Raw genomic sequence first — 15,242 nt, 5'->3', positions numbered from 1 at the left:
AACATCTAGAAAATGAGAATGTTGCTTCACAGAAATGAAGGAAGGAGGTTCTTCAAACGTCACTGAAACTACTTATATCTCCTTGAGCTAATAACCAAGCTGGCCAAGCTTCCTTGGGTTAACTGGTAGACCATTCTAGTCATCAGTGTCCTTGCCTATAATTACTTAATGAAAAACTTCTCTAACAGTATCAAGGGGACGGGAAAATAAAAGAATATGCTAATGGAAACAGTATTTACTTTTTTGGTGGGAGCGAATAACAAAATACACAAAAATCCAAGACAAAAAATTTTCCTGGCATTTTAGGTAATCAACAGTTCTGTTAAATCCATTCATCAGACTGGACTTTGTCAGAAAAAGTACTAGTCACATCAAGTCTGTGCAGCTCATGGCTGACACACTTTTGAATCATTCTGTGTCTGTGCTCCTAAAACTTGGACCACCTTCTATATACCCTTCTCTTCCAACATTTAAGGACGCTCAACAATGGGTTCCTTTTGGGACCCTGTTATCTCCTGACTCATGCAGTCTGTGAAAAAAGGAAGCTAAGCAAAAGATAGTTATACAGGAAATAATTAACAGACACTGTGCTGAAGGATACCGTTTCACAGTGACTACAAACTTGCAGCCCAGTTCACTCAAAGATACATCTGCTTCCCCTGCCTTAGAAACCTGGGCCAGCAGAACTGTGCCAGACCTCACAAAAACCTTCGGTTATAAAAAAAAAAAAAGTGCTTTTTAAAAATACTTGAGCCAATGGAGCTGACTTATAAAACCAAACATACAGGTATCAAATTAGTTTTAGTTGTGATCTACTGTCAAAAATGGTATACTGAGATAAAAAAATAATAATAATAACCAATAAAGAAAAAGAAAAAAAACTGTCTAGATTTTATTTAATAAAAACAATTCAAATGGTCATGTTCATAACTACACATAACGAATTCAATGACTGGATTGTATTTTTAGAGTAAATCTATAACATATTTCAATTTAAATCTTATCATTTTCTAATAGATGAACACAAAAATGCATCCATATTGGGAAGAAGCACAGAGATGTACAAGGATTGTTTAACTCTGGATATAGTAAATGGTTTTCAATATTTTATTTTTGGGCAAATCAAATATCAACAGCTACCTAAAGAGAAATTTTATCAACATGACATAAAAACTACCATTTTGTAAGCAATGATTAGGGAGATGCAAACTTCCCATTTTTCTTGGTGTAGTCTGTTGTCTTTGGTATTTGATATACACATATGTAAAAAATTCAAACAGGATCAGGAAAACAGTTATGTACATGAACATGACAATAGGTCAATACTACCTGTATGATAACTGAAAAACTCCTTTTATTTTCATTCAACATGAAACAAAACAATAAATATCAGGCGTTTCACTTGAGACCATCTTTAGTTAAAAAACTTCCTACGATCTTCTGTCACTGGTTGTAAAGGCATTCAACACTGTCGCTTGTTTGAACGTTTGTTTGGCTGCCAATGGACTGTCCCCAAAAGAACATTTTTGCATCTCAATAGACTGGCCGGTATCAACAATCTTTAAACTATAAATTTAACGCTGCTGAAGAAAAGGGGAAATAACATCTGCTTTGTACTGTCTTGGTATCGCATTTACAAAATGAACAAATAATCACACTACTTTGCACTTATCTAGAACCCTGCATCTGAAGATCTCAAATGGCTTGACAAACATTAATTAACTAAGCGGCCCAGCACTCCTGTGAGGACTGCAGGCACATGATCTCCTCTGAGAGAGAGATGAACGGAGATGCTTGAGGCCCTTCCTTTGATAGTCTCTGGCTCAACTTGGAAAGCAACTCCAGCAGCCCATAGCTGAACATCTCTGCCAAAATCAAGCAGTAAAAAATGTGCACCTTAAAACGGACAAATGTCCTAAATAAACTTACACTGGAAATTAAAATCTGTCCCAGAGAGATTTATTTTTCCCCGAGATACATGAAGAATGTGGGCTGATAACTATGATGTTTGAACCTGGGGAAGAATCAGAGCCTATAAGCTATTTGACTACAACATTTTGCTCTGACAAATGACATGGGGAAGTTTACCTTAATGCTGATTTGCCAATAAGCCACCATAAACTCCAGATTTATCAACTAATCTTAACTATACTTCTGTGATTCATTAACAAAAAAATGCATCTGATACTGGCAAATCTTTGTGAAATATAACGACAGGTCTTTTGTTTCTATTAACATGGTTATCGGTTAAAAGATAAAGTTTTCTATGTTATAAAACCCAATCTAAAAAGTCAAATACAAGAATGAAATCTAGAATTTCTTATCCAGAAAATAATAAGATGAATACTTGCATCTGCACAAGTCTACCTAACTAAATAAATAAATATCTTTGTGCAAATACACATTACAGAAAAAAGTTTAGGAAAAGGCACACAAGTGTACTGAGTTCTGACTACACTATATTGTTTAGTTTAAAATGAGAAAGAAACATCTATTTGAACATACAAAACCAATTAAGTTTTGCTTTTAGCACAGGCAATATTAAATATGTTAACCTCTTCACAGAGCCAAATTTTAACTTTAAATGAAAACACTGCATTTTCAAAACATTTCCAGGAGGTTTTTCATGTTTTATGACGTTTTCATATAAATGTCAACTACTTCTAGCGAAGAGTCTAAAAGCTTTAATATTTCTTCCTACTCACAAAAGAAAAAAAAAAAAAAAGACAATGATTTTATTAAATTGTTTGTAGTTGATACACAGGAAAAACCTAATTTTCATAAAGCAATTCACAAGATAAGGCTTATGTTAACATGCTCCCTGCCACCCAAAGCACAATGGTCAACATGGGTCACATACGCAATTTACATTTGTTATAACAAGATCAATTCCATACTAACAACAAGGAAAAAGTATAAAGGCACTCACTGATACAAAAATATATAAATGAACTGTTATTAAACACAAAATTAAAAGCTGAACACTTACCTATGCAAAAGAAAAAAAACAATATTTTGAGTCTTTAGCTCCTCTCTGTGAGTCTTATAGTTCCTTTCTCCCCTTGAGTACAGTAAAATTTCATAACTAAAGCCACTTAAAAAACTTGTATCACAAAGACCAATATTCTGAAAACAATGTAATGATGTGCTTTGTGGCATGATCCTAACTACATTCAGCCTACTCTTTAAAAATGTTTTTGTTATTTACCAGCACAGTGTTGAATTCTTTTAAATTAATATTTTCTGCTGGAAAAATTTTCCATATTAATTCTTAATATCATTCTGTATAGTAGTTAAAGAAAACAGCCAATTTGTTTACTGTTAGTTTTAGAAACTATACGTACAAATGTATTTACAAATACATTTGCCCTATTAATGCTATATTGTATGCATTATTTAATTAAAAATCACTTTTAAAACATATGTTCCATTTCTTAAATTGCCTACTATATCTAAATAAACATGCCAAATAGCAAGGTAATTTCAAGATCCATTCTACCATTTAAACTCAAATATGAATATAATATTCTATAGGTATATATTTACACAGACCACTGAAATTTCATTTAAAACATGTAAATTTTGTTTGTATATTTCAATTGTATATTTATAACATTTTACTGGGCACCTTCAGTACTAACTAGACCTCTACAATTACAAATTTAAAGTATTTTGTTTTTGTCTTTAGTAAAAATGATGGTGATATTCTGTTGGGTTTTCCGTGACTGATGGCAAGAGGAATAAACTGAGAAGTATATATTTGCTATGATAACTCTGTGAAACCAATTTCTACCACCAGAGTAAATTTCTTGTCAATTTCACAATCAGAATGGACTCCTCCTCTTAATTCTCTTAGGTATCTTAAAGAGATGATCAGTTAAGATATGTGTACATTAAAAATTTTAATTCAGTTAATAACATTAACTATTTCACGATAAATTAAATTAGCTGTACTTCCTTTTTCCAAATATCCAATAAAACCGATGACTTCCAAAAGCACTATTTAAGTACAATGAAATGTAAATTTTAAAGATTCAAATTTTACTAAAATCACAGAAAAATGATCCAAGACTCTTTCAAATATGTATATTTTTTCTCCTCTTTTTTTTGTCAGCTCTTATAATTGAGTAGATGATAGCCTTGGGGATCACAAATCTTATGGTTAGGAAGTCTCCTGTTCTCCGTACAACATAGTAAGCAGTCTCTTGCTAAAGGTTTCCTACTTCAGCAGCTAATGTAGAGGAACTGAAAAGACAGTTGAAATGATGCAACAGAAACTTGAAGTCAGGGAATTAAGGAAGTGGAGGAACTGAGAAAAACAATTCTTTAGAAAAGTATTATCTCCCTCTGCTTGCCGGTTCAGGTTTTAGACTTCAATAACTAATAAATGATCATTCCAAATTCTTAGTGCATACAAATGGCAGAAAAAGTAATATTCCAGAAACAGTTTAAAAGAGTCAAACAATTTGGAATCCAATGAAGACGTCATGAATGAAAACAATTTTAAAGTGGGGGGGCAGGGAAAGGGTGGGGAGCTCTAGTGATGGAGAGAGGTAAGGCACCCAATCACACCATGCTCTCATGATGCAATACAAAATTTAAAAACCTAGGACTACATGTCATTCCTGCCTTATAACCAGAATCCATAAGAGCCACTTGCAACCAGAAGAGTCCTGACATGGTAAGAAAATAACCAGCATTTACAATTATAAAAATGCAGCTCCATATGTATTTATCTGAAAGAAGCTCCCTGAACTGAAAACCTTCGTGAAGGTCACAGGAACTATATTTCTCTTCTTTCCAAAGATATTTATAATAAACTTGCTTCTTCTCTGTAGGACTGATTCACAGTGTACAGGGGGCGTCGCCTTTTCTGCATTCAAGCCCTTCTCTTAGTTCCAGGGCATGACTACAGGCAGGAGAAGTAACACCTTTTATAATTGACAGTGACCTCTAAGGGGCGTTTCTCACCTCCACTGAAGAATACCTGAGTAGCACAGATAGGCTTCAGAGAACCGGCAGGAAATGAGAGCAGAGTGGCCAAGCAGACATTGGAAAGAGCAATTTTTCTCCCCAGAATACATCCGGAGAGAACCTGTGGTCTCTCACCTACAGGTCAAAGCATCTGGCTGGCTAAACTTTATTTCCTAACCGGCTCTTTTGTTATGGTTAGCTGGTTTCTGATCCTTCCTTAGATGCATGAACAAAGCTTGAAATCATCAAGAAACTCCAAACTTTCCAAAGAGTCAAGGTGAAATGTTGAAGCAGTGATGCCTTAGGCAAAAAGCAAGCATCACTTATTGCGAGTTTGTGAATTTTCAAAATCTAAACTATTTCTTGACAATTGCTGAGTCCATACAGCATGAAGAGAGCAATCAAGGATCTTCTCTTACTCAGGTTTTGTTTTGTTTTTCCTCATGGGACTATGTCTCCCTCCCTAAATGAGCCCTATAATATGCTCTTTATGCCATTCACACTTAGGTCTATCTCATTTTTTTTTCCCCTCTTGGCAACTAAACATCAATAAGCATTGTCATTTATACATATTTACACTGTGAGTTTAAAAAAAAAAACACACTACATTTCTGTATTAACATCTCAACAAGGGCTTTGCATTCTTAGCAATTTAAATCTCTGCTAATTTCCCTATTCGCCATGCACTGTGTCACATCACCTTAAGATTTAAAAGTAATACAGTTATTTTAATGTAATAGGTGTGTATCCTTCTGGGAGTGTGGACCTCCCCTCTCCAAATGTGGCCTCGCTGTTTCACATAATCACCAGGAATGATTAACCAACATTCGATCTGAGCTAAGAGCAGTGACAAACGAGGGACTGCCCACCACTGTATCAAGTATGTTTACAGGACACACAAACACACTTGAGCTATTTTCTGCCACTTCATCCTGATAAGTATAAATCCCCAGACTGATACACATCATTTTGTTCCCCTTGGTAAAAACCATGATTCTAAATCTAGAGAATGCACGTTTCCCTCATTTTCCCTTCGAAGATATAGGAATTAAAAGATTAAACCTTCCTACCCGTAACAGCGACTGGGATTCATCCTTGGACTTGTTCTCTGCCGGAGCAGGATACTGCTGCGTGAGGGCTCCAGACTTCTCTCCGCCAGCGGACACCCCCGGCAGGAACGCCTTGGTCTCCACGGCCAAGCCATAAAGGGGGCGCGCCAGGTGGGCAGCCTCTACATTGGGGCTATCCCTTAGAGTCTTGGTCTGCTCTTGGGTGCTGGTCACAGGCGTCAGAAGCCCCAGGCTTGCTTGAGTGTAGGATGGACTGCCACGTAGGATGTCTGCCCCTCTCCAAGTCATGTTGCGAAGGTCGTCACTTGAACTCTCAGTCCAAACTTTTTCTTTTAGCCCGTCCTTATCTTCTAGCTTCTCCCTCTTCACTGCACTCTCGGAAACTGATTCTCCCATTTTAGAGTCTGGATTGAGCAGACTGTAGACCTTGAGATCAATTTTGGGCTCCTCCTTGATGGTGGATATGGCCTGACCGTCCTCTTCGCCATTGGCTGTAGTGGTGTCCTGTTCCTGGCAGTGAACAGTGTTGAAGTGTTCCAGTAGTGACTGAGTATCGGCAGCTGTGAAACTACATTGACGGCATTTGTAGCAGCTGTGTGCTCTCCTGCAGGAGAAGAAAATGGTCATGGGAAATCTAACATTCGGAAGGGCTTTTTAAAAGAATTTTCTTTAAGCGCCTGAATTTTATCTCATGCAATGGAACAGGTAGAATGAAATACGATATTCTCACCATCCCAAAATTGGAATGTAATTAATTGGCACTTTCAGTTCTACATAAAGAATGTCATTCTCTTTTGTTATATTAGCAATACCAAGTATATAGACACACACATACACTTACATGCATACACTCCAGCCAATTCACATTTAAAATCGGTGTGTTTGCTTTACTATTGAATGACCTGCTCTGTTTGTTTCACCATGACTGGATAATCGTCGAGTCTATATTATTTAAGCAGATATTCATGTTTTTAAACCTGTTTTCCTCAGTGGACTTTCACTTTCTGTTTATTTAAATTGAATTGAGATTTTTTTCACTATAAATATACCTCCATTTGTGATGCTGAAGTGCTTCGTACAGCTTTTACGTATATTAAAATAGATTCTACCTCATTACAATGTTCTTTTCTATCAGAAACTTTAAATCCATTTAGTTAATGAAATATGGTTAGCTGATTTACATAACCTAGTAAATAAGATGTACTAGAAGCTCAAGATTTTGCTAAACAAATTCTATCTGTAAGAACTTATGAACATTCAACAAATTGTCTATTAGGTATCAAGAAGCATGACAAGTGCTGTACAGATAAATTGAGAGTGCGTGTGAATCTATGTTAATATGTGTGTGTTTTCTCTTAAAAGTCATAGAACAAGATCCTATTGTTTCATTTCATAGAATCTTCTGCTGTTAAAGACAGAAGTATAACTGTTACAACAGGACAAATGTTTGATTAACAAAGAACAGAGGCACTGTATCCTAAAAGGCATCTCAAAAAGGTACACAAATGATTCGTAATGAGGCATACTTGCTTTAACTAGAAGCCCTGTATGGCTCTCTAAATAAATACTATGTAGAACACTTGTGCTCTACCATGTTATGTTAGGAGTTATCAAGTTAAATAACAGAAAAAATTTTAAGAGCTATTACTTAAAGCCAGTGCAAAATGTGTGTGTGTGTGTGTGTGTGTGTGTGCGCGCGCTCGCGCGTGCACGTGTGTGTATAAAACTGCAGATAATCATCACAATATTACTTTGCCAGATACGGTGTACATATTGGTGAATAAAAGACACAGTCCTTGTCCATCTGGTGATTACAGTCTAGTCAGGAAAGACAACTTCACATCAGACTAAAATACATAAGTACAAAGAGTGACATGCTATGAATTAAATCGGTAAGATGGTAATGGGGTGGAAAGTCTGCTTAAGGTAGTCAGGAAGGTCTTTCTGAGGGAGACGTATAAACGCAAAGGATGAAAATTCACTATTCTAGTCGGAGGAGGAAGAAGGGGAAAGGAAGCTCATTCTAGCAAGTCTGAGGTACTGAAAAGAGGCCATTGCTACTTTGGAAGAATAAATAACAAGCGGAATCGTATCCATCAACAAGCTGGGAGGGTCAGAGGTTTGTTGAGCATGGTAAGGGAGAGGATACAGTCACAGGTTAAGGGAAGCAACTGCAGGTTATAAGCAGAGGAGGAGCATGGTGAACTGTACATTTTAATCGCTCTGGAACTGTGATAGTTTCTGTATCGAGTAACTTCACTCCCTAATGAGACCTGTCTGATGGCTGAAAATCCAAAAGAATGTTCCCATTTGTGGAAGCAAAGTTCAAAATCATTACGACATGTAACAAAATCTCAGCCAATATTTGTTGAGAGTACTTAATGCAGTGCATAATCATCTTCTTATCATGGATATTTAACTCTTACTTTTTACAGAATATTGTTTTCACTCCTTTCTCCCACTTGTCTTCATTGTTTAAGTAATAAAGATAAAGCAAAAGAAAATACAACAAATAATATATAAAATTGATTTTTTGATGAATTGACCATAAAAACATAATACAAAAATTTCTCAAGCGGAAGAAGCCTGACCCTTAAGAAAAGAACATCTATCACCAAAAGTAAGAATCTTGCCACCAATGTTGAGCCAGAAAAACCAAAAACATGATTAAGATCAGAACGGACAACAGACAAGACCCAAAATCTAAGATGTATAGTTCAGGGAACCCCATCCAAAGACCTTTCCTCCCAAAACTACATTCAAGTATGATACAATGAGAGAATAATCTCCTAAACTCAAAAGTATATCAAAAACTTGTTATATTTATGAAGCTCAATTTTGCATACAAAAGTGGATGATGTATCAGAATGGTTAAAGCTCAAAACATGCCTAGGAAACACCCTGCTGAAGATGTATTGCATAATCTAATGAGTCGTGAAAATTAAAAAACAAACAAACTTCAGGAAGCGCATTCGCAAGCTCTGGTCCTGGTTGACCTTCACTTCCAGATAGATCTAATGAGCTCATTGTCCACTGTGCCAGCAAGTTTGGAGTTGCCCTGAATGGCAGGATTTCTGAAATCTGTGATGGGACCCTTGCCTATAAATTAAGGCTATAAATTGCCACTGGTACTTCTACCAAAACTGGTAGCTCTGGAACAAAAATTCTAAAGAACTACAGTGATACTATTTCAAGAAATAAAGATGATATATTATTATTAAGACAACAAGAAGTGAGAAAGTTCCAACACAGAAGAGAAGAAATACAAGATTCTAGAGAACTGCACGACAAAATCATTTTAAAACGGCAGACTCACAGTTCTTATTGGAAGAGTAATTTAGTTTACTTAAGGATGTGCCTCTAGAAACAGAAAACCTGATTTTTAATCTTGGCTTTGTATTTTACTATATATGTAACTTTGAATAATTTACTGAACCTGCCTCAATTTCCTCATCTAAAAAATGAAAATAATAGTGTCTCCCCATAGGGTTTTTGTGAAGATTAGGTAAATAACACTCACATTAAGTAAACAAGTACGTAAGGGTTAACCTGTTGTTTGCCCTTCTTCCTACAAAAACCTTCTGTTTGTACGACCCCCTGGAGCACCCTTCTAATTGTTAGATGGGATGTTGCTTGATTGATGAATTGCTTAATTAAAGCCAATTAGATCTTCAAATTTATTCAGTTGAATTTTGTTCTTTAACACCAATATATATCCTAAAATTAAATGAAGCCACTTCTTCAATGTGAATCTGTATCATGTGCTCTTTGTGCAAATTAAACTTACACACTGGTGTTTTGGTATCATTCGTTTCCATTCTCCCATGTACCTTAACTATGACAGACATCATTTTTAAAACCAAGTTGATTTCCTAGAAGATCCTTTGCTTTAAGACTTTGCCAGGTAGAATACATTCTATGCCTTTTCTACTTGACCTTGTTGTGTTTAATGGCCTGAAAGATTCAGCAGTTTAGCAGTTTACTGCCTAATTGTCAAGCTTTACTCTTTTTTTCATTGAGTGGCAACACCCAGAATCTTAATGTTCTAAATAACAAAAATAGAATGAGCTTTACCTATGTTTTACTAAAGTCTGGGAGGTGGGGATATCTTGTGAGTGTGTTCATTAAGGTGGTTTAGAGCCACAATATATCTAGTAATGTAGCTAAGTAATTAAGATTACATACCTTTGATATTTACTTATGGTGCAATCTAGAAAGATCTTGAGCCATCCCACACCTTCTCCAAATAAAAATAAATGCATCCAACCCCTACCTATTATTTGACTGGTACTTCCACCTCGACATACACGGCCCTAGGCCCCTGCCCGACAATAAATTCATCACGAAGTATCACACTCTGAGACACAGTGTCTGGGCTTCTAGGTTGTCTAGTTTCAAGCTCCTGTCTCACTGAACAACCTCCTGACTCCTTGCAGGTCTCAGCAAGAGCTGCTTGGGTCTGCCTCACAGAGGAGCCCCTGATCCAACCAACCTAGGTGAAACCTTCCATGATACGGATGCTGGAGAACTGTCAGAATCCAGAGAATGCTGAGGATTGGGTGTAAAGCAAAAAAGAAAACAGAAATTAGAGAGATATGTTTTCAGTGAGAACCAGGTTTTATGTTGAAAAGGAAAACACATTTTAACAGGAAGGATATTAAAATAAGGTGGTAATAACAAGCTCAACTCACACACCTTTTCTTTTGAAGAGTTCAAAGCACTCACATGTCTCTGATCTCACATTCCACTGAAGCTTTAGAAAGCCCATTTGACATATAGTAAAATGGAGAAATCGTGACTTGTCCATTGAGTCTACGTCAAGTCAAGAATACAGGGCTTCTATCTCCCAAATCAATGTTCTCTTTTTCTATCTTCTGCTGCCTAATTTTTTAACTGTCTACAAAAATAAATGAAATTACTGACAGTATGGAAAATCGAAACATGGGGAATGCAAAATGAAAACATGAGAGGATGAGAAAGGTCTTCTGACAGAAAAGAGACTAAAAGCAATGGTCTGTAAAACAGGCCATGTGCTGTGCCGAAACTTAAGGAGTTTCTTAGTAATATATGGTCCAAGGCTGAATCAGAATCACCTGGGCATAACCAAGGAGTCTGAATTTTTAACAAGGTCCTCAGGTGGCACCAATGCGGGGGCCAGCATCAATATTAGTAGATATATCATGGTTCTAACAACTCAGTAAACACATTCATAAGACATTCTCCAACCTCCAAGTCATTAATAAAACACAGGTAATGCCCTTATGAGGTTATTTAGAATCTTAAGATTCTGGTACTACTATTAATGAAAAGATAGTAAAGCTTGACAATTAAGCAATAAACTGCTAAACTGCTCAATTAATCAGGAAACTGCTAAACTCTCTCAGGCCATTGAACAGCTTAGATGAAGCGAAAAAGGTAATTTGCGACTTAGTGCTCTACAGACCTGAAGGACTGCTTTCTCCCTATAGCATTAGTCTTAAATAAATGACAGGAAAATATATTTAAAAGACAACATTAATCCACTATCATTATAAACTTTTCAACAACCTATATTAACATCTAGAGCACTGCTTCTCAAATTCTAATGCATAGGAATCACCTGAGAATCTTGTTAAAATTTAGATTCTGATTCCGGAAGTAAGGGGTCAACCTGATATATAGTATTTCTTACAAGCTCCCAGATGCTGCCGATGCTGTCAGTCCCCAGACTACACATTAAGTAACAAGAATCATGAAGCCATGGTCAGAGATAACTTCAAGATGCGTATTAGTCTGGAATGAACTTTCAGTCTACATACTCAGTACTAGATTAAACATTCCCAAATGAATTCTTTATGATGGGCAATAACACATACTTCTGAGAGTCAACACTAACAGCTTCCTAAGTTAAAACTACAGACATGACATTGTCAAGCATAATCTCAAAACAGTAATTCATATTTTTTATTTTAACTGTTTGGAGATCATCTTCCAATATTCTTTAGTGCCGGGCTATTTATATATTTTATCCCACAACAATCACACAAAGTAAGTATTTCCATCCCTACTTCACAGAACAAAAACCTGAAGCACAGACAAGTCAATTCACATAAAATAATACGGAGGGCACTAAACAGTATCTTAACTCTTGTCCAGGGTTACTCTTTTATGTCTGTTGTTTGGTACTTGGTGCAATGTTACTAGCTTATTCAGGAATTAAATCCTGAAAGATTTAGGCAGATTCTCTGATGTGTGTCATTCTCTCAATAATGACAGAGAAGACCTTCAATATGATAACATGTCCTCAAAGAATAAAAATAGAAGATTTCGATCCCTAGTATAAGAAACATAACTCAATAATAATAAAAGTTTAGTTATTGTGAAAGCCTGTTAGTTCGGACTCCTCTCTAACCTATTAAATGTGCTTCATTTTATTAGCATTAATATGAAAACCTCGAAAAAGTGTTCAGGGAATTTTTTCTCTATTTCTCTACACCCACCTTAACCACCTTCGGATCCACAAAGACTTCCCAAATGACTCAACCCAAGTGTAAACCTAGCATTTCTCTGTGCTACTCTAAAACTGTCTTCCTCTGAGCATTTTTTCCACATTGCCATTTATTAAAATCCTGTGTTAGTCTTACTTTGCAGTTATATTATAATTGCCTTAAGATCAAGATCAAAGCTCACACAGCTCTGTATCCCCCGCACCAACCTGACCCAGAACATCCAGTCATTCAGTAAATATCATACTAAAGGAATGAATCTGTGAGGAAGAAGAAACTTTCCTCTACCCTCAAGGTTCTTTTGGCTCGTCTAATAATCAAGTAGGCACGAGACAGATTAGGAAGAGAAAATAATGCAATTTGATACACACATACATATGGGAACTCTCTATACACGAGAGAGTCAGAGACCCCCCACACATAAGAGGTTCAGGGGCAGAAAGGAAACGAGTATGTAAGACAGGGCTGAGCTAAGGTTGAGGTACGGTGCTGTGGGAGCTGCAAAGGTAACTGCAGAATAGTAAGAAGAGCAGATGTTTAGTAAATAGAAGTATGTTCTCCTCACTACTCTCCCATTACCCGCAAGCCCCTAAATTCCAGTTCTTCCATGTAGTCAAGGGAGGAGCTCGAGTTCCTCCTGAGCCTGAAGTTAAAGTTGCCCTTAGCTCAGAACAATCCACACACCAGAGCAGCACATTTCGGGGTGATTAGATCTGAAATCCCACAAACCACTACAGCTCTCAGAGAGTTCTGGTTTTAAGAGGCAGAGCCAGAAAGTGGCAGAGAAATATTAAAAGGTACATAGATATTTTGCAGATGGTATATTTTAAGTGGTTCTCTGAATAAACTCTTCATTATTTACAAACTCCTAGAACTTCTGGTTATATATATTAAGTCAAACTAATTTAAAGGGCACTACAAATATATGTTTTACATTAATTTAAATTCTATACTCTCCTGACAACTCGATAACAAACACTCTCTTCATACTAGATGTCATTTTGTACTTCTCCCCAGCATAAGATTGCTGGATAAAACACAGGGCACCCAGTTAAAATTCAATTTCACATAATAAACAAAAAATATTTTAGTGTAAATATGTCCCATGCAATATTTGGGATATATGTACACAAAATCTCAATATGTGCCATCCAACATTTTAGACAATGAGGACATGAATCAAAGAAACTTTGATTAACCAGCTAAATCATCCTTTGACGTCAGAGAAAACTACATCAAGCTTCCTCAAAAAAGCCTAATTGTACTTAATTTAAGTGACTTAAAATCTCTGTGAGAAGAGATGTTTTATTCCTTATCTTACTTGACAGAGTTTTCATGTGCTATAAAAAGCATTTATTTCAGATCCATCCATATTTCAATGCACAGTGGCCTTTTATCCGAACAGTACCATCTCATTCATTAGTAGAGATAAAAGTATTTTCATAATTCATAAAGAGCTGTGGTTTCTTAGATTCTGAAAACATCAGCTAAAAGATGCTACTCTTTTTTACTCTAATACATTTCTAATTTCATAGTATACCAGCCCAAGGTACATGTGAAGTCAGCTCTGAGCAACACTTTGTTTTTCTCCTATAAATGTTAACTTTCAGAAATTTAGGCCATCACTTGAAAAGGTCTCCTTTACCGAGTAACAGTATTTCACTTTCAATAGTTTTTACCACAGTTTTTCTTCTTCAATGATTAAAAAGAAAGCAAAGTAAATGAATAAGTCATAAATACCAATAAATTAGACTTTGAAAGTTATTTTTTGGTAATTATGGAATCAGATACCTACAGATAAAATGTCACAGAAAAGGAGTAAATGAAGGTGATTTAATTTAGACACAGGTCAGTAGATTTGACATCTAATAATCATTTTTGTAATATATACTTTGTTGTCACAAAGGTCTACACATGTGGCACTTGAGATTACTGACGCTGTAGAATGATGGAATGAAAATCAGGTCACAAGAGTACCTCAGGGACAAAGACAAAAAAAGAACTCCAGGTGGATAACCGTATCGATCAACTTTTAGAAGTTAGAAATACAACATTCGGCCTTAGTGAAGTACAGAGGAGCAGTCTACAAAATAAAATCTAAAACAAATTGAAAGTCAGAATAAATAAAATTCCATTCAATCCACTCATCTTCTATTTTTAAGATGAAATAATCTGATTAGTATTTATTCATTTGGTCTGAATGATTTTTTTAAGGGGGGTGTGAGCTCATTTCATCTTCAACTGGTAGGAAAAAATACAACTAATGTCATATCTGAAAATTTTAAGTTATAATTAATTTTCGAGAAGAAGCTATCCCCTACAAAATGTTAAAAAGAGAAAGATGAGCCTTCCCATAAAATTAAAGTAAACAAGAAATGGGAAATAATTTATAGAAACTAATATGAAATGGAAATCATGGATAAAATTGATTTTATTTCAAGACGTGGTAACTGTTCTTATACAGTCTTCAGGACCATTAAATCTGAAATTTCTAATAAATAATGTATACAAATAAAGGTAGTGCAATTGTGGGTTATTTTCTTGATGGAGTTTAATACCCTAGGTAATGTTTCTTATCACAGTAGAGATTTTCAACTTGAACTATTATGTTCATTTCAGGATATTAACAGGCAAGTGATTTATTAGGTATTGTTTAAAAGAACATGTCTTATAACATACACAATTCTAAATGTAACCATCATGGTCCTCACCC

The 15,242-nt window shown here is 35.8% G+C and overlaps 1 protein-coding gene across 8 annotated transcripts in view; it reads right to left on the bottom strand.

Moving 5' to 3' along the window:
- Positions 1 to 15,242, bottom strand: part of TRPS1 (transcriptional repressor GATA binding 1) — a 233,596-nt gene that overhangs the window by 152,643 nt on the left and 65,711 nt on the right. For all 8 annotated transcript variants that reach the window (XM_039853820.1, XM_039853824.1, XM_039853818.1 and 5 more), the window contains one exon: positions 6,045 to 6,648. In XM_039853820.1, coding sequence (XP_039709754.1) covers positions 6,045 to 6,648 — 604 coding nt within the window. The remainder of the gene's footprint in view (positions 1 to 6,044; positions 6,649 to 15,242) is intronic.

The sequence above is a fragment of the Pteropus medius genome, unplaced genomic scaffold, assembly GCF_902729225.1.
Source record: "Pteropus medius unplaced genomic scaffold, Ma_sr-lr_union100, whole genome shotgun sequence".
In the NCBI taxonomy this organism is placed as follows: Eukaryota; Metazoa; Chordata; class Mammalia; order Chiroptera; family Pteropodidae; genus Pteropus; species Pteropus medius.
This window is presented reverse-complemented; position numbering and strand designations above follow the sequence as displayed.